Source organism: Saccoglossus kowalevskii, chromosome 4 (assembly GCF_978046115.1).
Source record: "Saccoglossus kowalevskii chromosome 4, keSacKowa6.1, whole genome shotgun sequence".
Lineage (NCBI taxonomy): Eukaryota > Metazoa > Hemichordata > Enteropneusta > Harrimaniidae > Saccoglossus > Saccoglossus kowalevskii.
Window position 1 is genome coordinate 29,506,766 of NC_140644.1, and position 26,583 is coordinate 29,533,348.

General features: G+C 35.8%; 1 protein-coding gene across 1 annotated transcript in view; it reads right to left on the minus strand.

Moving 5' to 3' along the window:
* LOC102803273 (uncharacterized) overlaps positions 1-26,583 on the minus strand; it is a 67,429-nt gene that overhangs the window by 35,798 nt on the left and 5,048 nt on the right. Inside the window, exons 2-10 of the mRNA XM_085498384.1 lie at positions 18,601-22,407; positions 18,100-18,174; positions 16,910-17,313; positions 15,961-16,077; positions 14,608-14,795; positions 8,645-8,773; positions 4,290-4,497; positions 3,351-3,515; positions 157-336 (exon numbers count right to left, since the gene is read on the minus strand). Coding sequence (XP_085354510.1) covers positions 157-336; positions 3,351-3,515; positions 4,290-4,497; positions 8,645-8,773; positions 14,608-14,795; positions 15,961-16,077; positions 16,910-17,313; positions 18,100-18,174; positions 18,601-22,407 — 5,273 coding nt within the window. The remainder of the gene's footprint in view (positions 1-156; positions 337-3,350; positions 3,516-4,289; positions 4,498-8,644; positions 8,774-14,607; positions 14,796-15,960; positions 16,078-16,909; positions 17,314-18,099; positions 18,175-18,600; positions 22,408-26,583) is intronic.

Genomic DNA, 26,583 nt, shown 5'->3' on the forward strand with positions numbered 1-26,583 from the left:
TCCCTTGCTCTATTTATCTATCTAAAATATGGGCATGGTAAAATAGTATCAAAAATAGTAAGTAGTACCACTCGAATGACATATACCAGGATAAATACAATATCCAGTCTAGTATCTACTATAAAAATACTTGAATGTCAGATCTATTGTACTCACTTGTAATGGATAAGACCTCACCACCACAATGTCGATACATCCCACGAGACCACCATCTGGATATAATGTGTTCAAAGAAATGGGGAGTGGGTGTGGATTGCGATGAAAACCTAGTTTCGCAGCATAATGAGATCGTCTGGTTGAATTACAGGTGATCTTTAACATTAAATCTGGTGGTGCCTGAAATAAACATTTACAAAAGACTTCAGTGTGAGAAAAATTAAAGCAACAATGTTTAAATTTTCTACTACAGCCATTACTTGCTGAAAGTTCACATACATGTACAATTCCGGAAATGTGGTTAAAAAGAATTAATTGCTAACAAATTGTGTTAGGTGTACACCTGTGATACAGTTTATATTTGAAGACAAGCACCACAATGAAATGTACTTTCTAAATAAAAGCACACACTCTCGTTTTTTTTTTTTTTTTTTTTTACATAGCGCCCTCTATGGTAAGAACATTGATCCAAGTCACTTTTGTTTACCAGTTAACACTCTTGTGTTCAGAACCATCAGGAATAACATTACAAAATACTTTTTTTTTCTAGAATACTTAATTTTAATTCTACCATGATGTAATAATGTAAGTTAGAGAAAGGTAGTATTCACTGCTGTATAAAAATAATCAAGGTTTGAACACAATAAATTGTATATTTCATCCACTCCACTTAATTATTGAGAATTGTGCTGTTTCTTGTTCTCCAAAATTTCGTTCGTCTTAGATTTTTCTTTGTTGACATGTGGTTTGACTTTAATGTAGGCTTTAATTAATGAGTACAAAAACCTCTGAACTGATGGTAGGTGGTGTTCTGAGACACTGAGAGGATAAACACATTTCTCAAACAAATATCTACTGTCATAGATGTACCCATAAAAATAAATAGTGCATATAAATGCACTGCTTATTATTCAGTCATGGTTTGATAAAAAATATGTATTGAAAAAGCCACATTTATTCTCCGCCAGTGCTGTTTCTTTCCTGATGAAGACTATCATTCTCATTGATAACAAGAGTGTGTGTTATCTAGATTTCATTTTAAAGGGCATTGTCTATATCTCGGACCTTTATATTTCAAATGGAAAAATAAAAAATTGGACACAACTACAAGAAATTGGGTTTACTCCTAGACAATATCTCCTTTGACATGGCATAATCTCCGCTATATCACCAGAATGGAGAGGCTGTACTCCCTTTTTTGTTAGACCAGAATTGCCTATTGGTTTGTACATTAACAACATATTTTGTCCATTGAAGATGGTAACATGTAAAGTAATACGAAATGCTCTTTCATCTCTTTATTTGATTCCACCAAAATGTTAAACTTATTTTCAGCAGTTGTTTCAATTAAATGAAATTAAGTGGGAAATTATTTTCAAGATACCATTTAGAGTTACCATTGAAACAAAACTCCAAGAATTCCAGTGGAAACTAAATCATAATGTTTTATTTACGAATACTATGCTTCACCGTATGAGACCTCTTCTCGTCACCTCTAGCCTTTGTTCTTTTTGTCATAATAGCGACGAAACTCTAACACATTTATTCGTTACATGCAACTATGTTACTGTCCTTTGGACATCAATATGTAATAGATGGGGTGAATTTTTAAATACGCCAGACACTTTCACAGATATTCAAATTTTGCTGGGAGATGATCAGTTCTCAAGTTTATTGAACCATATCATTATTATAACTAAACAAATTATTTATTCCTGTAAATTAAATGGCATTTCACCTTCATTTCGTCTGGTGGAAAAAAAAGATATGGCAACAAAAGAAATGGAATATTGTATATGTAGTAAAAATAGCACTATCAAATTGTTTCAGGTGAAGTGGAGAAACTTTACCTAATGTTGGTTTGTGCATCTTACAATCCACAATTTTTTAATACAATTGGAGTTACTTGGTAATCTGTCTTCATTATTTGTTGTTATTGTTTTGTTTTCTTCTTTTACTTTTTTTGTTTTGTTTATTACTGTTTTTTTTGTATTTACTAAAGTCCTGTAATTTTTTGTTTATGGGTAATAAAAAATATTTATCAAAAAAAAAAAAAAAAAGACTACATGTGTGTGATAAAATAGCTATCCATAGAATACTTGACTTGTTTCTCATTACTACTTGTTACTACTTCATGTCTCTATTTTCCTGGTTTAAAATAACCGTAATTCGGTTTGCTAACTTCAAGTTTGTCTTATTATAAGAACTCAATGAATTTTGGATCTGCCAAGTTTTCTTGGCCTACCATCATGTCCATTGACCTAATAGATCAAGAATTCCATTAACCAATCAGAATACCATGTTGTATTACAGACAGTTTCCAAATCATCTAAATATTGGTGATTGCAAAGAACTCATTGAACAAATAAATTTCATTATTATCGTTGCACTATAATCAGTTGGTGTTGATTTTGCTGCGCAACAATAAATAGCACTTGTTACATTGTAAAATGATATTAAAAAGATGAAATGTATTTTGCCTATTCCCGCAAAAATCCGCCAGTTTTTTTCTATGATGAAAACTCAGTCATACAAATTTGTTTGGGCCATAAAACATTGCAGATGATTGTGTTTTGACAGAAATATTACTAATGTTTTTGTAATCAGATTTTTACTCATTTCATCACAATTATGTATTTTAAAAATAGGCCAATTGTCCTGTTTGGTTGACGTGTGACCCCTGCAAATGTTTTCTTACTATTAATATTAATGAGCATTTTGATGACGTCACAAATTTGAAAGGTTGAGTATGCATTCTTTCAAGATGGCCGTGAATAGCGAACAAGCGATTGCTAGCACGCCAACAGAATGTAAGTAAAGATGCATTTGTTAGTAAATGAACTTCGGCCAACCCTTTTTAGTGTTCAACCAGTGTAAAAATGTCTGACAACAAATATTTCTCACTGATATATTCAGCACTAGTTCTTGACAACATTGCCCATATGTTTTACTACAATGTCCAATTCTTGCCAACCAGTCACTGTGCATGCCAAATGTTAACAAGTATGACGGCCTATTAATAACCCAGATGTTGAATAGTGTGAAATGTTTCTTATTGATACATACTGAAGTAAGTTTTTACTATTTTTGTCATTGAAAATGTACACTGATATGTGTGGTAAATTATATGCAAATATGACAATTGTACAAGACAATGCATACCCAGAGTACACTGCACTGGTTCTCTGACTCACCTCCAATGGAGTGCATGCATCCTGGGATCCAATCAATTCAGCACCATTGATACACAGTTTAGTACCAACTTTTATTTTCCCATTTGTTATCAGTCTTTTCAATGCTGCATCTATAAATGCTTTAATGCTGTACCAACCATCAGTTAATTCAATCACCATATTGTTCTGCAGTTGTAAAACAGAACTGTTCATGAAGTCATGTTTATTGGCCTACCTATTTTCACATGCCTTCACTTTCATTTTAATTATACAAATATCTAATAAAATATTTACAGCATAACTGTGTAAGATATTAACTCCCCCAATGGGGACTTCGCCCTCCCCTAATGAGAACTCCCTTTTTGAGCAACACACAAATGATTACCATATTTGTTAAATTAGTAGTGCACAGTGATTCAGATGCTCACTAGACAAATTCTCAGAGCTCATTTCTTAATCGATCAGACCATATAAAAAAAAAATATCTGAATGCATTATACAGCAAAGGTATTTTTCAAAGATGTGAAAAATTGAGGACAATACTGTACATAGTGTATGATACACAAGGTATTTTGTAAAGAACCTCATAGTTTCCATAGATTTACAGATTAAGAGGTTATTACAAGGATACCGAAAAGTATGCACGAAGACAGTACAGCAGGAGTGTCGACCGATGCGCAGCAGAGGTTGATGCGACAGCGTACTATCTGAGTGCATATTTTGCAGTATTTTTGAAATAATCTCATTATTATACATCTTTTCCTTCCAATGATACATCATGGGAATGCCGAAATCCAAAAAGTTTAGAACAGAATCAGCAAACTTTTTTGTGTGGAGTCCGGTCAAACCCTGGTGGCAGCCATGTTTGTTTTTATTATTATAGGACGCTTACGCATGTAATCCTTCCATATTTAGAATTCGCATTTCCTAACTTACGGGGACAGATGTATAATAATATACCTTATGATTAATTTGTTTTGAAACTTCATTTGGGTCTTGTTCATGTGATGTTACATTCACAGAAGTTGATGATACACACAACACAAGTCGTTTGGATGGAGCGTCGTCCCGTTCTAATATCTTCTTTAAAGCCGATCTTTGACTGCAATCAATTTCTCTGTCATATCTGTATTTCAACTGCTGCATCACATAGTCTGGAGTCAGACTTCTAAAATAACAAATTTAATATTAATTCAGGAGAATTGCAGTGTGGTTATGTCCAATGTGATTAAAATAAAATCTAAACTTTCATAGAGTCTGATTCAAATCTCATTATTTAATTGTTCACTAAGATTCACAAACACACTGCATGTACACAATATGATGCGGGTATTATGTTCTGTAATTGATTGTGTGAGTAATCTACTATGAAGAAATCTCAAGAACAAGTCTCAGATTTTCTACTGCAGTTGGTCAGATGTATAAAATAAACAAACAATTTCAATGAAGCAATATTTTTGTGGGTATATTTGTTATAAACTGTACAATTATTTGTGTGTTTTTTTACAAATTGATATAAAGTGGAATACTTTATTTTCGCTATAATTAATTTTCGCTGAAAAGGCTTTTTGGGCATTTTGTATGGAATTTATTTCCAAACGGTTCATATTTTGAGACAGTGCCCTCAATGTTGAATATTGGTGAAAATTTGAATATACATGTAGTAGGCAGTGCAAAGTTATAAGCAAGCAGTAATATGAATGAACACCTCTATCCACTGCAGAATCAACACTATTCTCAGTGCATACATAGCACTCAATAAACTCAAAATTTTTTGAGTACAAATATTCATATATACCGGTACACAGCACTCAAACTGAAAATTCCTCTATTACAAATATCCATATATACACAGCACTTTATAAACTGAAAATTCCTCTATTACAAATATCCATAGATACATAGCACTCAAATAAATTGAAAATTCCTCTATTACAAATATCCATATATACACAGCATTCAATAAACTGAAAATTCCTCTATTACAAATATCCATAGATACACAGCATTCAATAAACTGAAAATTCCTCTATTACAAATATCCATAGATACATAGCACTCAAACTGAAAATTCCTCTATTACAAATATACATAGATACATATAGCACTCTATAAACTGAAAATTCCTCTATTACAAATATCCATATATACACAGCACTCAATAAACTGAAAATTCCTCTATTACATATATCCATAGATACATAGCCCTCAAACTGAAAATTCCTCTATTACAAATATACATAGCACTCTATAAACTGAAAATTCCTCTTAGACTATTACAAATATCCATAGATACATAGCACTCAAATAAACTGAAAATTCCTCTATTACACATATCCATAGATACATAGCCCTCAAACTGAAAATTCCTCTATTACAAATATACATAGCACTCTATAAACTGAAAATTCCTCCATTACAAATATCCATAGATACATAGCATTCAATAAACTGAAAATTCCTCTATTACAAATATCCACAGATACACAGCACTCTATAAACTGAAAATTCCTCTATTACAAATATCCATAGATACACAGCACTCAATAAACTGAAAATTCCTCTATTACAAATATCCATAGATACACAGCATTCAATAAACTGAAAATTCCTCTATTACAAATATCCATAGATACATAGCACTCAAACTGAAAATTCCTCTATTACAAATATACATAGATACATATAGCACTCTTTAAACTGAAAATTCCTCTATTACAAATATCCATAGATACATAGCATTCAATAAACTGACAATTCCTCTATTACAAATATCTATAGATACACAGCATTCAATAAATTGAAAATTCCTCTATTACAAATATCCATAGATAGACAGCACTCTATAAACTGAAAATTCCTCTATTACAAATATCCATAGATACATAGCACTCAATAAACAGAAAATTCCTCTATTACATCTACCCATAGAAACATAGCACTCTATAAACTGAAAATTCCTCTATGACAAATATCCATATAGACACACCACTCAAATAAACTGAAAATTCCTCTATGACAAATACCCATAGATACACAGCATTCAATAAACTTAAAATTCCTCTATTACAAATATCCATAGATACATAGCACTCAAATAAACTGAAAATTCCTCTATTACAAATATCCATAGATACATAGCACTCTATAAACTGAAAATTCCTCTATTACAAATATCTATAGATACACAGCACTCTATAAACTGAAAATTCCTCTTTTACAAATATCCATATATACACAGCACTCTATAAACTGAAAATTCCTTTATGACAAATATCCATAGATACACACCACTCAATAAACTGAAAATTCCTCTATTACAAATATCCATAGATACACACCACTCAATAAACTGAAAAGTCCTCTATTACAAATATCCATAGATACATAGCACTCAATAAACTGAAAATTCCTCTATTACAAATATCCATATATACACAGCACTCTATAAACTGAAAATTCCTCTATTACAAATATCCAGATATACACCACTCAATAAACTGAAAAGTCCTCTATTACAAATATCCATAGATACATAGCATTCAATAAACTGAAAATTCCTCTTTTACAAATATCCATAGATACACAGCACTCTATAAACTGAAAATTCCTCTATTACAAATATCCATAGATACACAGCACTCAATAAACTGAAAATTCCTCTATTACAAATATTCATAGATACATAGCACTCAAATAAACTGAAAATTCCTCTATTACAAATATCCATAGATACATAGCATTCAATAAACTGAAAATTCCTCTATTACAAATATATATAGATACATAGCACTCTATAAACTGAAAATTCCTCTATTCCAAATATCCATAGATACACACCACTCAATAAACTGAAAAGTCCTCTATTACAAATATCCATAGATACATAGCACTCAATAAACTGAAAATTCCTCTATTACAAATATCCATATATACACAGCACTCTATAAACTGAAAATTCCTCTATTACAAATATCCAGATACACACCACTCAATAAACTGAAAAGTCCTCTATTACAAATATCCATAGATATATAGCATTCAATAAACTGAAAATTCCTCTATTACAAATATCCATACACAGCACTCAATAAACTGAAAATTCCTCTATTACAAATATTCATAGATACATAGCACTCAAATAAACTGAAAATTCCTCTATTACAAATATCCATAGATACATAGCACTCAAATAAACTGAAAATTCCTCTATTACACATATCCATAGATACATAGCCCTCAAACTGAAAATTCCTCTATTACAAATATACATAGCATTCAATAAACTGAAAATTCCTCTTTTACAAATATCCATAGATACACAGCACTCTATAAACTGAAAATTCCTCTATTACAAATATCCATAGATACACAGCACTCAATAAACTGAAAATTCCTCTATTACAAATATTCATAGATACATAGCACTCAAATAAACTGAAAATTCCTCTATTACAAATATCCATAGATACATAGCATTCAATAAACTGAAAATTCCTCTATTACAAATATATATAGATACATAGCACTCTATAAACTGAAAATTCCTCTATTCCAAATATCCATAGATACACACCACTCAATAAACTGAAAAGTCCTCTATTACAAATATCCATAGATACATAGCACTCAATAAACTGAAAATTCCTCTATTACAAATATCCATATATACACAGCACTCTATAAACTGAAAATTCCTCTATTACAAATATCCAGATACACACCACTCAATAAACTGAAAAGTCCTCTATTACAAATATCCATAGATATATAGCATTCAATAAACTGAAAATTCCTCTATTACAAATATCCATACACAGCACTCAATAAACTGAAAATTCCTCTATTACAAATATTCATAGATACATAGCACTCAAATAAACTGAAAATTCCTCTATTACAAATATCCATAGATACATAGCATTCAATAAACTGAAAATTCCTCTATTACAAATATATATAGATACATAGCACTCAATAAACTGAAAATTCCTCTATTACAAATATTCATAGATACATAGCACTCAAATAAACTGAAAATTCCTCTATTACAAATATCCATAGATACATAGCATTCAATAAACTGAAAATTCCTCTTTTACAAATATCCATAGATACACAGCACTCTATAAACTGAAAATTCCTCTATTACAAATATCCATAGATACACAGCACTCTATAAACTGAAAATTCCTCTATTACAAATATCCATAGATACATAGCACTCAAACTGAAAATTCCTTTATTACATATACCCATATATACACAGCACTCAATAAACTGAAAATTCACATATTACAAATATCCATAGATACCTAGTTGCAAATTGTTGAGGGTAGGCTACTTCCATTGCAGCTAGCTTCCACACAATCCATTTATAATGATTGTAAACCCAATCCATACTCAGCAATTTAGGATCAACACCCGGTGTGCTCAGCATTGCTCTGCAGGGTAAAATAGTAGAAATCATGTGTATTGTGATCTCTACATGTACACATGAAGTTCAATCACATTTCAACATGTGGTAATAGTAGATGACTGTATCATCCCACAATCACCAAGACCTATGCCTACTCAGATCGGATCAGATCAGAATAGGATTGTCAAACCAATATATCTGTATACCTATCAGATGATGTATAATGAATATTTAAAATTTCAACATAATCAGTCGAAGCATATCAGAGATATAGCACTAGAACCACATTTATTAAAACAAGCCATGCATGGCACAGTCCATGTTAGTTATCAAATTTAAGATATATAGTTTTGTTTATAGTAATATAGCTGGAATATAACCATGTCAGGAATATAATTTTTTAACATTAAAATGATTGACATTTGTATCTGATCGTCAAACAAGTACTTGTCCATATTGAGAGATATTGCTCTGGAACAGCATTCAAAATCAGCCATTTTGAATCCATGTATATATATATATATATATATATATACATACGTGGACAGAGAAATTAAGACACGACTAGATAAGTAAAGTTCACTCTACAGTACTGTTTCGTAAGGTACATGGAGTACTTCACTCATCAGGAGTTAAGACTTTATTAAATAAACCACCGAAACAGACTACGTTATAAGTGCTACAGATTTGCATAACAATGGAGTGTGTTTACGATATTAAAACTAGTTGTTGCATAGCAACGATTTGGCTCTGTGTCTACAGGAAGAAAAAAGCTCATTTCTTTTATTTAAACTACAGTAATGTGGTTGGAAAATTATAATATATTTCTCTCTAATACATAAGTTGCAACGTTTGCTTGAAGTATTGTATGGTGCAGCATGCAATAACACTCTCCATTTGATGTCGTAATCGATGTTATTGTCTTTTAATGACCAAGCGTATTTACTGAGCTCTGTTGCGTTTCTCAATGATTGGTTGCGTAGCGATGCAGTGTGGTTTCTGTACCGGGTTTTAAATTCATTTCCTGTTAGTCCCACATATGTTTCACACTTGTTGTTGTCTTGCCGTCTGATATTAGCTTGGTAAACCAAGGCCGATTGTAAACAATTTCCGTCTAAGGGGCATTCAGATTTCTTACGGCAGTTACATAATCTGTTGATCTCGGTACTGGGTGTATTGGTGTTGGCCGCTGTAAGTTGTTGTTTGTTTTGATTGCAGATTATTTGCTTTACGTTATTCGTACAACTGTAGCTCAATTTGATGGTGTTATGGCTGAAAATTTTCCTGAGTTTGTTTCCCTGTTGGAAACACTTATCAACCAGGGTGAGGAATCTTCTAACCACGCTGTTAGTGACATTTTTTACTGAAGGGAGGGGGGGGGGGGGGGTTAAACCAGAGGATGTTGTTACGAGGTCTGTTTGTTCTTCTTCTTTCCGTGGGGGGTTCGAATTTGAGGTGATAATCATATCCACTTTGATTTAGAGCTGTCTGGTAGGGTGGCGCGGCTAGATCAAAGTGTTTTTCGTCTGATGAAAGATATGACAATCGTTTGTTGATTCCTGCCGGTATATTCTATGTACGTATAGTGGGTGGCTGTTGGGTTTAATATATGGATTGTAAAAGCTGTCAGTGAGGTTGAATGTGACGTCCAGGAAGTTGACAATATTTTTATTAGCTTCGATTGTGACTTTCAGACCGTGTAGTTTGAAAATATGACAGATGGCTTTTTTTATTCTTTCAGTTTCTTTGGGTGTGTTGTCTACAGCGGCTAAGCCATCATCTCTGTACGGCTGATCATTTTTCCGCAAATATCATGCAGCTGTGACAATAAAAAGCATCCAACTAATTCACACGTCTCTGCGCCGTCGAAACTGCCCATACCGGTAGTTACGTCGAATGAGCAGGTGCTCTTCTTCTGCCAGTAGTGGCCATTATGTAATAACAGAGACTTTTTTGAATGTAGAATAATATTTATTTCTTCTTCCGAAATATGGTCGTATGAAGAGGCGAAGTGTAACGCTTTGAGAAGAAGATCTTGGTTAATGGATGGGTAGAATTCTACTATATCAAAGCAAATAAAACGATGTTTTTCTTTGTGTTCGATTTTGTTGAACCATTCTATTACAGATGCGGTGTTTTTCCATTGGTTTGTTCTTGTTTCTATAATAATTTTCTTATTGATCCTGTCTAAAATTTGTTTACTTACTTTGCCGATTTCTGGTTTGGTAGGGTTGATCAATCTGCATGCAGGATTATTTGCAAAGTTTGGTTTGTGGTCTTTCAGGGTGATGAAGGCCTCTCTATTTGCGGTGACGTCGACGCGGTCATATATATATATATATATATATATATATATATATATATATATAACATGATGTATAACAAATTTATAAAATTTGAACATAATCGGTCAAAGAATTTAAGAGATATGGTTCTAGAAGCCCAATCATTTAAAAAATGCCCGCCAGTCAGCCATTTTGAATCCAATCTGAAAAATAAAATGACGTGCATCAGGAACCCGCAATGTCTAATGTATGTACCAAGTTTGAACGAAATCCATCCACAAATGCCAGAAATGCTTGATATTTGATGATTTTTTAGCACAAAAATTGACCACCATTCAGCCATTTTGAATAGGATCGTCAAACCAATATATCTGTCTATCTATGACATGATGTATAATGAATATTTAAAATTTGAACATAATCAGTCAAAACAAGTCGGAGATATGGGTTTAAAAGCCCATTCATTAAAACAAAATGGCCGCCAGACAGCCATTTCGAATCCGATCTGAAAAATAAATGATGTGCATCAAGAACCCGCAATGTCTAATATATGTACCAAGTTTGAACGAAATCCATCCATAAATGCCAGAAATGCTTGATATTTGATGATTTTTTAGCACAAAAATGGCCACCAATCGGCCATTTTGAATAGGATCGTCAAACCAATATATCTGTCTATCTATGACATGATGTATAATAAATATTTAAAATTTGAACATAATCAGTGAAAGAAAGTCAGAAATAAGGCACAAGAACCACATTCATTAAAACAAAATGGCCACCAGTCGGCCATTTTTACTCTTATCTGAAAAACAAAATTATTTGCATCAAGGTCCCATAATGTCTAATGTATATACCAAGTTTGAACAAAACCCATCAGTAAACAGCCGAGAAATGCTTGATTTTTATGAATTTTTAGCACAAAAATGGCCGCCATTCGGCCATCTTGAATCAGATCGTAAAACAAAATAATGTGCATCAAGGTCCTGTAATGTCCAACGTATATACAAGGTTTGAACAAAATCCATCTGTAAACAGCTAGGAAATGCTTGATTTTGATGATTTTTTAGCACAAAAATGGCCACCATTCGGCCATTATTGATAGAATTGTCAAACCAATATATCTGTATATCTATGACATAATCTATAATAAATATTTAAAATTTGAACATAATCAGTCAAAGTCAGAGATATGGCACTAGAACCACATTCACTAAAACAAAATGGCTGCCAGTCGGCTATTTTGAATCTTATCTGAAAAACAAAATGATGTTCATTAAGGTCCTATAATGTCTAACGTATGTACCAATTTTGAACAAAATACTTGATTTTCAGCACAAAAATGGCCACCATTCGGCCATCTTGAATCAGATCGTGAAACAAATTGACGTGCATATGTATAATATCATGTATGATGTATGTGTGAAGTTTGATTGTGATTGGTCCAGGCATTTCTAAGATACAGGTCCAGATGCACACACGAACACACAGAGGTCAAAACATAAGTCCTAGTTTTTGGGCTGCGTCCAAACGGGGACTAAAAACGTAATGGCAACCATGTTGACAGTCACATTGTAATTCGATACTGCAGCGTCTTTCTTGGCAAGATTGGTGGTTTCATCAGAGGTGACATAAATTTGTATATCAAACAATTGTATGCAGTATTTATGATCATTAATGCATCTAACTTTTGTCAAAATTCTATTCATGTCATCATCAAGTAAAGTCTTTTCAAGTATTGAAAACTTATTATATAATAATTTTTCATGTTTGGGCAAAAAAAGTTTAGGGTAGACAACCAATTTGTGATAGGGTACATATGCATGGTTATTGGAAACATGCATCTTTTTTATACAGCAATAAATTGTCATATAGGGTGATTAAAACTGTTTGCTTCAACACATGTGTAAAAACTTAGGTTGTAATGACATTTTTCAACAAAACATAATGTAAAAATGATGACTTTAAGCCCTGCATTTTTATACCATGTACGCACTCCACTAAAGCCTGTGTAAAGATCTGTGTTATGTTGGCTGTATGTTTGTAAGGACTGATACAGTCAAGAGAGCATAATTTATTCCAATTATAGTTACCATATATATGAGGGGCGTTCAATAAGTAATGCCCCTGACCCACTTCCAGTTGTCTGATCTAGATGAAATTTTGCATGTGTAATGATTTTCATCTCTATGGGTTATGTTGCAAAAACAGCTCTGAACAAATTGTGGTTTCTGATTTACAGGTGTTTGAACTGAGTCAGTTGAGTGTTATGCAGTGATCCGATTTTTGTATTTGAAAGGACGACACCAAAGGAGACTTTTGATGAAATGAAAGAAACTAAATATGGTGATGATGCCCCATCATATGACCTTGTAAAACACTGGCATCGTGAATTCAAACATGGCAGAAAGTCTGTGGAAACAGCTCCCAGACCTGGTTGTCCCTCTTCTGCCATTGATGAGGCATCTGTCCGTCAAGTTGAGGCAGCCATTTTGGAAGATCGACACATTACTGTTCGCCGAATAGCCCAAGAGATCAAGATTAGTACAGGGTCTGTGGAAACTATCATTCATGACCATTTGCATATGCATAAGGTGTCTGCCAGATGGATTCCCAGGTTGCTCACACCTTTCCAGAAGCAAGAACGCGTTGAGTGCTCGAGGATGAATTTGGAGATGTACTAAGAAGATGAGTCTAAGTTTTTTCAAAAGACTGATACACAGGATCATCACTATGATCCAGAGACCGAAGCCTAGTCAATGCAGTGGAAGCACTTGGACTCACCACCTCCAAAGAAGGCAAGGGTGCAGCCCTCCGCTGGCAAGGTCATACTAACAGTCTTCTGGGACCAGGAAGGAGTAGTGATGACAGTTTTCCTGGCAAAGGGTACCACAATTACAGGAGCGTATTACGCTTCACTTTTGATGAAATTAAGAGAAGCTATCAAAATCAAGATGCCGGTCAAGATCAGCAAAGATATCCTCCTCCTCCTGCAGGACAACACTCCGGTCCACAACTCGCATGTCACCAGATCAGAAGCACGGGCGTGTGGCTATGAAATCCTCTCCCATCCCCCTTACTCTCCTGACCTTGCACCCTCTAACTTTCATCTCTTCCCAGCCATGAAATTGTTTTTGAAAGGAAAGTGTTTCCCAGATGATGCAGCCTTGATTTCTGAAGTTACGATGTGGTTGGAGGACCAACCTGGGGTGTTCTACAAAAACGATGTCCAGAGCTGCATCAAGTGATGGGAGAAATGCATAACTCTGGGTGGTTCCTATGTAGAGAAAGACTAATACATTGTAACTGTGCCAAGTTTCATTAATGTCCTGCTATGGGAAATGGGGCAGGAGCATTACTTATTGAACGCTCCTCATATTATGTAATATATAACCACATAAACCAAAAAACATCATTTATTGTATGACTTATATTGCCCATAAGCCCTCCTCTGTCATTTATGTACTAAGTACATACGATACTGACAGAACACATACATTATTGTTTAGCTGAATGACTATGAGCAGAAGTTCATGTATGTGGGAAACACTGCATACTCATTCTAGAAACTCACTTTACAAAATTGTCCTTTCCAGCAGTTCCTTTCTCATCAGGGACCAAAATACCTCCATCACTTAATTGAATACCATCTTGATTTGAGCAAATACTTGTACTGTAATGATTAGCACAATTGAATCTGTAATTTTCTGCATTACTGCTTCTAATATCCAGCACACTGGGGTGTATTCCAAAGGAGTGTAACTATGGGGCAAACAATAATGAAAAGAAAGAGTTGACATAGATTTCTAAAATAATTTAGAAAATGGAAAGTTTTGTCAAAAACAAGTTAGTAACATTAAGCATTAGCATTATGCTATTTTTACTCAATATAGCTATTCTAATTTTATAATTAAACCCCTTTATACCCAGTATCTGTTCTGACGTCATGACTATAGATAATAAATTCATTACAATTTTTTGCAAAATTTAAATATTATTGGTATGGCCTAAGATGCATTTTAGCATAAGTTGCAGCTATAATGCGCCATTATGCAACATGGGTTATATACATGTGCATTATAGCCCTTACTTATAGCAGTTTAAAACAGCTGAAATGCAGTAGCAAGTTGCATTATAGCGTGAATACATGGGAATACATGTTGGATTTTAGCATGACTTGGTGCAAGAGGCTTGTATTTTTCACATTATTGACTCTTTTATCATAGGATCCCTAATTAACATGGCTCGCATTATAGTGCATTTTAGGAAATTGGTTGAATTTAATAGTAGAAATATAATGTGCACATGATAGAATTACATGTCACTTTAGCATCTAATGACATGCATTTTAACATGGTATCCTATGATAAGATGATATAAAGCAAAAAATACAAGAATCCTGGACCAAGTCAGATGTTAAAATGTGACTATAATCTTACCATTCATGTATTATAACTTATGCAGGGTTAAATGCAACAAATTTTTTTTCAAATGCAATAATGCAAGCAAGCAATCATCATAGTCTGACGCTAAAATGCGATAAGTAATCGTATAATGTGTGTAATATTTTCATAAATGCATTATGTTAAAATCGTTGCAGTATAGAAATTACGATTTAGTTTAACAGATACCTGTTAGCCTTCAAAGTTTAAATGGCTATAATGCCAAAAATAGAAAATTTACCATCATTGGCCATTCATGCCAGTCAACATGTATAACAAAATATTCCCAAAGATTGAGTTATGACACTGTTCCCAAACATTGGCAGTACTAATCACAAGCAAGATCACACAATACTTGTTTGTTGTATCCTATTTGCCTCCTGCTTGTTTCCGGTTCTGGTCCATGTTTGAGACTACTACTCTGTGCATCCACAACTAAACAGACATAATTTTTAGTCAGCAGCCTGAATGAATCGTAAATTTACCTCATCTGGTGTATGTTGTTGTGGTGGTTGTGAGCCAACAACATCATGTAACTTCAGTCTTGGTTGGTTGCATCTCTTAGTATACAGACTGCCCATAGCAGGTTTGATTTTAGCGGCCTTTAATAAAAAATAAAAAAAGTTATCACTCAATCTATTGTCGCAAGTTTTACAGCTTGCCATAATTTTGCAATACCAAGCAGGGTATCCAATCCTATTAGGAATCACAAATTTATGCTATATTTACCGCTAAAATGTTACCACCTTGCCCACTCCTGGACTTCACACACCAATCACTTGGATTTTAAAGATCAATTGATAAGATTACAAGAATCCTGTCTTCATGAATACGGTAAACATCAATTGATAAGATTACAAGAATCCTGTCTTCATGAATACGGTAAACAGCTTTAATTTCATGAGACAAATACCATATTTTACAAGCAAGCAGTGACAAATTCTCTAGGGTCATAGGAAACAAAGTTTCAGTAACTAAATTTTTGCAGCATTTTCACGAATGCCATAAAATCCTCATGAAAAATCATGAAATCATGAAAAATTCTGGCAGCAAAAACTAAATGGTTCACAGAAACTTCATTGGAACTGGGAGATTAGAAATGTGAAACAAGGCTACTAAGCTCTAAGCTAGTATCTAAAGAAAGCAATTTATATTTCCATGGTCTTCCACCACATCATTCAAATTTGTATTCTAGCCAATAGCATGGCAGCAGCTAATCTCAAAACTTCCACTTAAGCAATGTGTTGTTGCTTGTCACTAGTAAACCTAGTCAGAAAATGTATATGTGTGTCTTTGATCAAATATATAAAGCTAGTCATTATTTTGTAACATTTGGCAAATTTCTATAGAAAAGAAAACAGTGTGAAGACTATCACACATTGTCAGACGAGCAATGGTATTCCAATATTTGATAGAGGAAAAGAGATTACTGACCTGATATGTCTGCTTTGCCGTGATAGCCCTTGATGTCCATGATGAACACTGTTGTTTTCTGTTAGATTCCTTGAAATTAATAGAAGGTTGTATCGTTTGACTTGGTAACACAGCAATATTGGGAGTTGATTTTTCATTTACTGTCTTCGTTCCTGACTCTGAGTCAACACTTATAACTCTTTTGCGAAAGGGAGTCTTGAAACTTGACCTTCCACTACAGTTTTTATTCTGATTAGACACTGTAGAGGCAGTAGATTTGTCAGTGCTGCTTCTATAATTAAACAGCCCATGTGGACTATACTGAGAATTTATGGAGTTCACATTAGACTTTATACCATTTTTGGGGGTAGAAACGATTGGTCTCAATGGCACACTGAACTTCTGATGTCTATCTTTGGTAAAACCTAAAAACAATGGAGAAAATGAATGTGTAAAATTTGCAGTAAAAGTATTCTATTATCGAATTAGTTAATAATTATTGGATTTATAACTAATAAATGCAAGATACACCATTCCAAACTACTGTAATCCACTTCAATATATTCAGAGTGAGAAAAAGAGTGTTTCTGCCCCTCAAATAGCGATAATTTCTCCCAGTGCATTCAATTTCCCTGATCTATGTACACATAGTATGTGAAACGGTGGACAAGATGACAGAGAGAAAATGAAACACAATTTGAAGGGCACTACTAAAATATATCTTATTTATCTAAACATGCAGGTAGGGTTTTGAACTCTTGTCTGGAGTCAAAATAAAAAGAAAACCGGGTTGTCCAGTGAGAAAACCATTCAGATTGTTCACAAGAAACAATGTGTTTTTTTTAACATAGCTTTTTGGCCACTTTTTATCAAATAAAACCAGAATCATTTTTAGCAACTACACATGTATAACATCTTTCACAGTTATGTTAGCATCTGGCTTTCCAAACAATAAATTCAATTTTTTTTTTCAACAAAATATAGCTACAATGATAATACTAAATTCTGTAATTTCTTCTCATGGTTAGCCCGAATTTTATATCTGGTTGTCCCATGACAAAAAAGTCTGGAACAACCAATTTCAATCCCCTGCTTGACCAATCATTCATGAGCCCAGAACAACAGTTGTTACCAGTAATCCACACTTAAAGTAAAATAAAAGTTGAACATTGGTTATTGATTAATTTGAAGTGGACGTTACATGGACATACCTGTTGGAGTAGTAGATACTGGGGTGATTCTTCCTCTGCAGTCAACTTTAACACCAGAAGTGTCTTCACATAGTCCTATTGAATATAAAAATGATATATATGATTATTAAACTAAGGTTAACATTTACATTGAAAAACTGACAAAAGAAGAAATGGAGGCACTTGTATGCACTGTATTTAATGTGTATATATTTATGGTTACATACAAAGTTTATATACTTGTAGGTTGTCTCTACTCTCCATCCCCCTATGTTTATAATATCCATTTTGTACCATAATAATCACTCAACACATCCCCCACCTTGACAAACACTTCCCTATATGTACCTGGCTACATATTTTTTGCAAGCCTACTGTTAGTACCATGATTTCAAGTATTTCTTTTACCATACACAAACATGACAAAATTACTGCTACATGTACTATGAAGGTGAAATCAGACGACTGCCATCCTAGTCTGCAATACTGGTAGATGACAATCAAAATTCAATCAGAACTTACCAATAGAGGGATTTTTCACTGTGTTTCCATTTATTCTGCTGCTCCTTGCCACCACATTACTAACTTCAATGTTTCCAGTAGACATACAAGCACTCTCCACAGTACCAGCCATGTTTGGTCCATGCTTCTGAGCTACCCTAGGCTTACAAAGCATGTTAGAATCATCAGTTTTCCTTCTCTTGGTGGGATTTATTGTTCCTTTCAAAGGAACAGTCTTATCAGCAGATATCTCAGTTAATCTATTGACCATCATTTCAGTGCTTGTGACTTTTGACGTATTAGATTGGCTTATCAAATCCAAACTTTGTTCTCCAGCTAGTAACATTTGTGCTTTTAAAACAGAACTTTCAGATATTGTTACTTTATCTCCCTTAGCAGTTTGAAATCCTGACGAAACGCGAGGCAGGTCATCTCTGTATGAGCTACTGTCATCGGCAAGAAAGTTCCTTGCTTTGAAAATAGCTTTATCAGATATTTCAACTGTTTTTCCACCAGCTGTTTGAAATCCTGAAAAAGATCCAAGCTCCACGACCCCGGTTTCAACATTATCATCTGTGAAATTGCCATCACGCAAAACTTTATATGTTTGGGAAGGATTTTTAGGTCTTAAACTGTTACCATTTTGCTTGCTCATTCCACTGTGATGCTCCATATTTTCAACATCAACACAGGTTTGACTGTTTCCATTTGCAGCTCCATCCATATATAAATCGGGTACAGTTTCACATGTCTCACTTACAGTTTCTTCCATTTCTACTTCTGAAAATATAATTTTAGCTTTTTTAAGAGCCTTCTCAGATATTTTTACATCTTTTCCACTTGCAGTCTGAAAACCAACAAATTCTCCAACAGGTATTTTTTCTGTATTCTCAGAATCAGCTAAAAACTTTGCAGCTCTTTGCAGTGATTTTTCACAGATGTTAACTTGTTTTCCACCAGCTGTTTTGAAACCAGTGAATGGTAGCATTTCATCAACTGAATGGCCAACAAGATTTTTAGTTAGTTCATCATTCATGCAGCTTTGGCGATTTCTTTGTCCACTTCCATCTGTAGTATTCATACCATCTTGAAATGTCTTTTTAATGCTATTTGACTTTTCTTCCATTTCTACTTCTGAAAATATACTTCTAGCTCTTTTAATTGCAGATTCAGATATTTTCACACCCTTTCCACTTGCAGTCTGAAAACCAACAAATCCTTCACTGGCAGGCATCATTTCTGTATTTTCAGAGTCAGTCAATAAATTTGTAGCAACACAGCTTTGCCTATTTCCATTTGCAGCCCCATACATTATCATATCTGGCACAGTTTCATATGTCTTACTTGTAGTTTCTTTCATTTCCATTTCAGAAAATATACTTTTAGCTTTTTTAAAAGCCTTCTCTGATATTGTCACACCTTTTCCACTCGCAGTCTGAAAACCAACATATCCTTTGGCAGGTGTTTTATCTGCATTCTCAGCACCATCAACAATATTTGGTACAGTTTTACATGTCCTACTTGATTCCATTTCTATTTCTGAAAATATACTTTTAGCCTGTTTAAGTGCACAGTCAGATATTTTTACATCCTTTCCACTTGCGGTCTGAAAACTAACATGTATATTTTCTGGATTTTGAGAATCAGCCAAAAAATTAGCTGCTTTTTGTAAAGATTCTTCACAGATGTTAACTTGTTTTCCACCAGCAGTTCTGAAACCAGTGAATGATGGTATTTCATTGCTTGTGTTACTACTGGCATGATTAGTTGTTTCAGTCATGTCATTAGGACATCTTTGGACATTTTGTAATCCTTTATCCAAGATTTTATCTACTTTTTCACCGGATACAGTATCACCATTATCTATCTCAAATGCCATTCTATCTTCCTCCATTTCTACTTCTGAAATTATACTTTTAGCTTTCTTAAGCGCCTTCTCAGATATTTTGACACCTTTACCACTCGCAGTTTGAAAACCCACAAATCCTTTGACAGGTATTTCTTCAGTATGAACTAGATGCACTTTTCCTGGAACATTCTTCTCACTTGCATTTTGAAAAGTCTTATCATATTTATCCTTGTCTGTTTTAGAAGTCAACTCTACACTGGGGAAATTTAGATCACTGAATGCTTTAAAATCATCAGAAATATTACTATTACACAACACATCATTGACCTTTACTTGCCTACTCTTTGTGTTGTTATTATCACAACAAGATTCAATGTCTTTGGCAGCAGTTGCTTCAATATTCTTATGAAAATTGAAGACTACTTCACAGTCTTCAGAGCCAAATGAATCAAGATCTTGGACATTTTGCCATTCAGCTATCTGCTCTTTCTTTTCTAGGGTTGACATGTGGTCATTGCTAGTGTCCATCACAACTTCTACTTCATTCAAGGTTAGTCTACTATTGCATCTATTACTGGACTCCTCTTGTTTCATTTCAGCCAACTGAAGTTCAAATTCTTCAACGGCCAGTAGTTCTTTTGCAACCTGCGTGGATGTATGCATGTCATCAGCAAAGCTATCATTACATGTCAACTGTTCATTACAAAGCAAATCTTTCTCAGACTCGCAACATGTCCTGTTTGATGTATTTGTTTCTGTTGAATCATTGTTTTTGATACAAGAGGATTTTAAACCAACAAGTAGACTTCTAACCACTGTCTCCTCACTGTCTTTTGAATTGTTTGTTGGTGCTGGAGGTTTAAAAGGTTTGAATCTTTTTGGCAGTTTGCTACAGCCTTGAACTGATGTAGTTGTCTCTGTAGCATTGACAAACTTACTAGGAAAAGAAGCTTCTTCATTGTCAATGTCCATTATGATTTGCTTTGCTCTCTGTATAGATGCAGATGATATGCTAATTGTTTTGCCACTTGCACAGGAGAAACCACTGATATTGGAGCTCATTCCACAGTCATTCCCATTCTTAAGATCACTGGTGATTTTCTGATTATTTAGCAGGACAATCTCTGAGGTAGAAGGGAGTCCTTGATTTACAGGATAGTCAGCTGAAGATGCATTACAAATTATAGAATGAGTCACTTTTGCAGTATCTTCAGTTTTGTCAATAGCTCTACCAATGGTGGAATTGAAATCAGCAATAACTGGCATATCACGACTGTTAGTTATTTCAGTCGCAGAGTCATTTTTAACAGGTGTGACAACCACCAGTTTATTTAGAGGATTACCCTTGTCACCCGCAAAAGTGAAAGCATGCATTTCAGAATCGTCGGGCACAGAGGCTATGTCATTCATTAGTTTTCTAGCCATCAACATTGATGATTGAGATATTTTAATTTTTTTATGGGAAGCTGTAAGGAAGCCTTTAAATGCAGTGTCAGAAACTACTGTACTCTCTTTACAGACAGGAGATGTCACACAGGTGTCTTTACTCTTGCATTCGGTATGCATATTTACAGGACTGGTACTGGAAACAGACTCAGACAGACTTTTTCTGAAATTTGAAACCACAACAGAATCAATGTTTGTAGGTTCTGATTTATGCCATGTCTTCAATTCACTGTTTTCACTATCCTTTGGGTGCCTGTCAGGTTCCTGATATGCAGTTGTTGAAACTGGAATTTCCATTCTTTTGTCATGAATGTGGAATGAAACCTTGCGTTCTATACCAGAATGGTGATCAACTTTCAGACGCTTTGATGATGCTAAAGAGTGGTCTAAAATTCTCCTCTTACATCCAACAGACTTAATATTGCATCTTAAAAGTGAAGTGTTTACAATAGATTGAGTCCTATTTGAAGTACTTGAACTTAATGACTGTTGTTTCTCCTTGGACATGTATGATGAAAATGGCACAAAAGCACCTAAAAAAAAAAATTCAAAGAATTAGTCCTATTGGTCAAGATGAATTTACAAAATTCAAACAGATCTTCCACGTCATGACAAGGAGTAAAAGGTTCTCACAACTGCAGTGCTTCATACAATTTTCTTTTGAGTTTCTGCATGGAAAAGCCTAAAATACCAGTTGTCAAGCCAAGGAATGGTCATTTTCAGATCACATAATTAGCCTAATATGAACTATTGACAATTAAAAGATAAACGCAGCCAATTTTAAACATCATCAGTCATAGAGCATTGGAGAAATAAGTGAGCACAGACATGGAATAGTCGGCCATTTTGAATAAAATCATACAAACATAAACACAACGTTTGAAAGTAACAGTTGATATATAAAGTTGACAAACAATGAATGTGAAAATAAGGCATAAAGAGAACACTCAACTATTATAATGCATTGCTGAGGTCATGATTTGTGATGAATAAAGCTTTATTGCAAACAATGTTGCTTTAAGAAGCCAGTATAAAATCATTATCAGATTTGGGGGTAACATTGCTTGCAACACAGCTGTTTTGGGGGTAACATTGCTTGCAACACAGCTGTTTTGGGGGTAACATTGCTTGCAACACAGCTGTTTTGGGGGTAACATTGCTTGCAACACAGCTGTTTTGGGGGTAACATTGCTTGCAACACAGCTGTTTTGGGGGCAACATTGCTTGCAACACAGCTGTTTTGGGGGCAACATTGCTTGCAACACAGCTGTTTTGGAAGCAACATTGCTTGCAACACAGCTGTTTTGGGGGTAACATTGCTTGCAACACAGCTGTTTTGGGGGTAACATTGCTTGCAACACAGCTGTTTTGGGGGTAACAATGCTTGCAACACAGCTGTTTTGGGGGTAACATTGCTTGCAACACAGCTGTTTTGGGGGCAACATTGCTTGCAACACAGCTGTTTTGGGGGCAACATTGCTTGCAACACAGCTGTTTTGGGGGCAACATTGCTTGCAACACAGCTGTTTTGGGGGTAACATTGCTTGCAACACAGCTGTTTTGGGGTAACATTGCTTGCAACACAGCTGTTTTGGGGGTAACATTGCTTGCAACACAGCTGTTTTGGGGGTAACATTGCTTGCAACACAGCTGTTTTGGGGGTAACATTGCTTGCAACACAGCTGTTTTGGGGGTAACATTGCTTGCAACACAGCTGTTTTGGGGGTAATATAGCTTGCAACACAGCTGTTTTGGGGGTAACATAGCTTGCAACACAGCTGTTTTGGGGTTAACATTGCTTGCAACACAGCTGTTTTGGGGGTAACATTGCTTGCAACACAGCTGTTTTGGGGGTAACATTGCTTGCAACACAGCTGTTTTGGGGGTAACATTGCTTGCAACACAGCTGTTTTGGGGGTAACATTGCTTGCAACACAGCTGTTTTGGGGTAACATTGCTTGCAACACAGCTGTTTTGGGGGTAACATTGCTTGCAACACAGCTGTTTTGGGGGTAACATTGCTTGCAACACAGCTGTTTTGGGGGTAACATTGCTTGCAACACAGCTGTTTTGGGGGTAACATTGCTTGCAACACAGCTGTTTTGGGGGTAACATTGCTTGCAACACAGCTGTTTTGGGGGCAACATTGCTTGCAACACAGCTGTTTTGGGGTAACATTGCTTGCAACACAGCTGTTTTGGGGGTAATATTGCTTGCAACACAGCTGTTTTGGGGTAACATTGCTTGCAACACAGCTGTTTTGGGGTAACATTGCTTGCAACACAGCTGTTTTGGGGGTAACATTGCTTGCAACACAGCTGTTTTGGGGGTAACATTGCTTGCAACACAGCTGTTTTGGGGGTAACATTGCTTGCAACACAGCTGTTTTGGGGGTAACATTGCTTGCAACACAGCTGTTTTGGGGGTGACATTGCTTGCAACACAGCTGTTTTGGGGGTGACATTGCTTGCAACACAGCTGTTTTGGGGGTGACATTGCAACACAGCTGTTTTGGGAGTGACATTGCTTGCAACACAGCTGTTTTGGGGGTAACATTGCTTGCAACACAGCTGTTTTGGGGGTGACATTGCTTGCAACACAGCTGTTTTGGGGGTGACATTGCTTGCAACACAGCTGTTTTGGGGGTAACATTGCTTGCAACACAGCTGTTTTGGGGGTAACATTGCTTGCAACACAGCTGTTTTGGGGGTAACATTGCTTGCAACACAGCTGTTTTGGGGGTAACATTGCTTGCAACACGGCTGTTTTGGGGGTAATATTGCTTGCAACACAGCTGTTTTGGGGGTAACATTGCTTGCAACACAGCTGTTTTGGGGGTAACATTGCTTGCAACACAGCTGTTTTGGGGGTGACATTGCTTGCAACACAGCTGTTTTGGGGGTGACATTGCTTGCAACAGCTGTTTTGGGGGTGACATTGCTTGCAACACAGCTGTTTTGGGGGTGACATTGCTTGCAACACAGCTGTTTTGGGGGTGACATTGCTTGCAACACAGCTGTTTTGGGGGTGACATTGCTTGTAACACAGCTGTTTTGGGGGTGACATTGCTTGCAACACAGCTGTTTTGGGGGTAACATTGCTTGCAACACAGCTGTTTTGGGGGTAACATTGCTTGCAACACAGCTGTTTTGGGGGTAACATTGCTTGCAACACAGCTGTTTTGGGGGTAACATTGCTTGCAACACAGCTGTTTTGGGGGTAACATTGCTTGCAACACAGCTGTTTTGGGGGTAACATTGCTTGCAACACAGCTGTTTTGGGGGCAACATTGCTTGCAACACAGCTGTTTTGGGGGTAACATTGCTTGCAACACAGCTGTTTTGGGGGTATCATTGCTTGCAACACAGCTGTTTAGGGGGTAACATTGCTTGCAACACAGCTGTTTTGGGGGTGACATTGCTTGCAACACAGCTGTTTTGGGGGTGAACATTGCTTGCAACACAGCTGTTTTGGGGGTGACATTGCTTGCAACACAGCTGTTTTGGGGGTGACATTGCTTGCAACACAGCTGTTTTGGGGTGACATTGCTTGCAACATAGCTGTTTTGGGGGTAACATTGCTTGCAACACAGCTGTTTTGGGGGTGACATTGCTTGCAACACAGCTGTTTTGGGGGTAACATTGCTTGCAACACAGCTGTTTTGGGGGTAACATTGCTTGCAACACAGCTGTTTTGGGGGTAACATTGCTTGCAACACAGCTGTTTTGGGGGCAACATTGCTTGCAACACAGCTGTTTTGGGGTAACATTGCTTGCAACACAGCTGTTTTGGGGGTAACATTGCTTGCAACACAGCTGTTTTGGGGTAACATTGCTTGCAACACAGCTGTTTTGGGGTAACATTGCTTGCAACACAGCTGTTTTGGGGGTAACATTGCTTGCAACACAGCTGTTTTGGGGGTAACATTGCTTGCAACACAGCTGTTTTGGGGGTAACATTGCTTGCAACACAGCTGTTTCGGGGGTAACATTGCTTGCAACACAGCTGTTTTGGGGGTAACATTGCTTGCAACACAGCTGTTTTGGGGGCAACATTGCTTGCAACACAGCTGTTTTGGGGTAACATTGCTTGCAACACAGCTGTTTTGGGGGTAATATTGCTTGCAACACAGCTGTTTTGGGGTAACATTGCTTGCAACACAGCTGTTTTGGGGTAACATTGCTTGCAACACAGCTGTTTTGGGGGTAACATTGCTTGCAACACAGCTGTTTTGGGGGTAACATTGCTTGCAACACAGCTGTTTTGGGGGTAATATTGCTTGCAACACAGCTGTTTTGGGGGTAACATTGCTTGCAACACAGCTGTTTTGGGGGTGACATTGCTTGCAACACAGCTGTTTTGGGGGTGACATTGCTTGCAACACAGCTGTTTTGGGGGTGACATTGCAACACAGCTGTTTTGGGGGTGACATTGCTTGCAACACAGCTGTTTTGGGGGTAACATTGCTTGCAACACAGCTGTTTTGGGGGTGACATTGCTTGCAACACAGCTGTTTTGGGGGTGACATTGCTTGCAACACAGCTGTTTTGGGGGTAACATTGCTTGCAACACAGCTGTTTTGGGGGTAACATTGCTTGCAACACAGCTGTTTTGGGGGTAACATTGCTTGCAACACGGCTGTTTTGGGGGTAACATTGCTTGCAACACGGCTGTTTTGGGGGTAACATTGCTTGCAACACAGCTGTTTT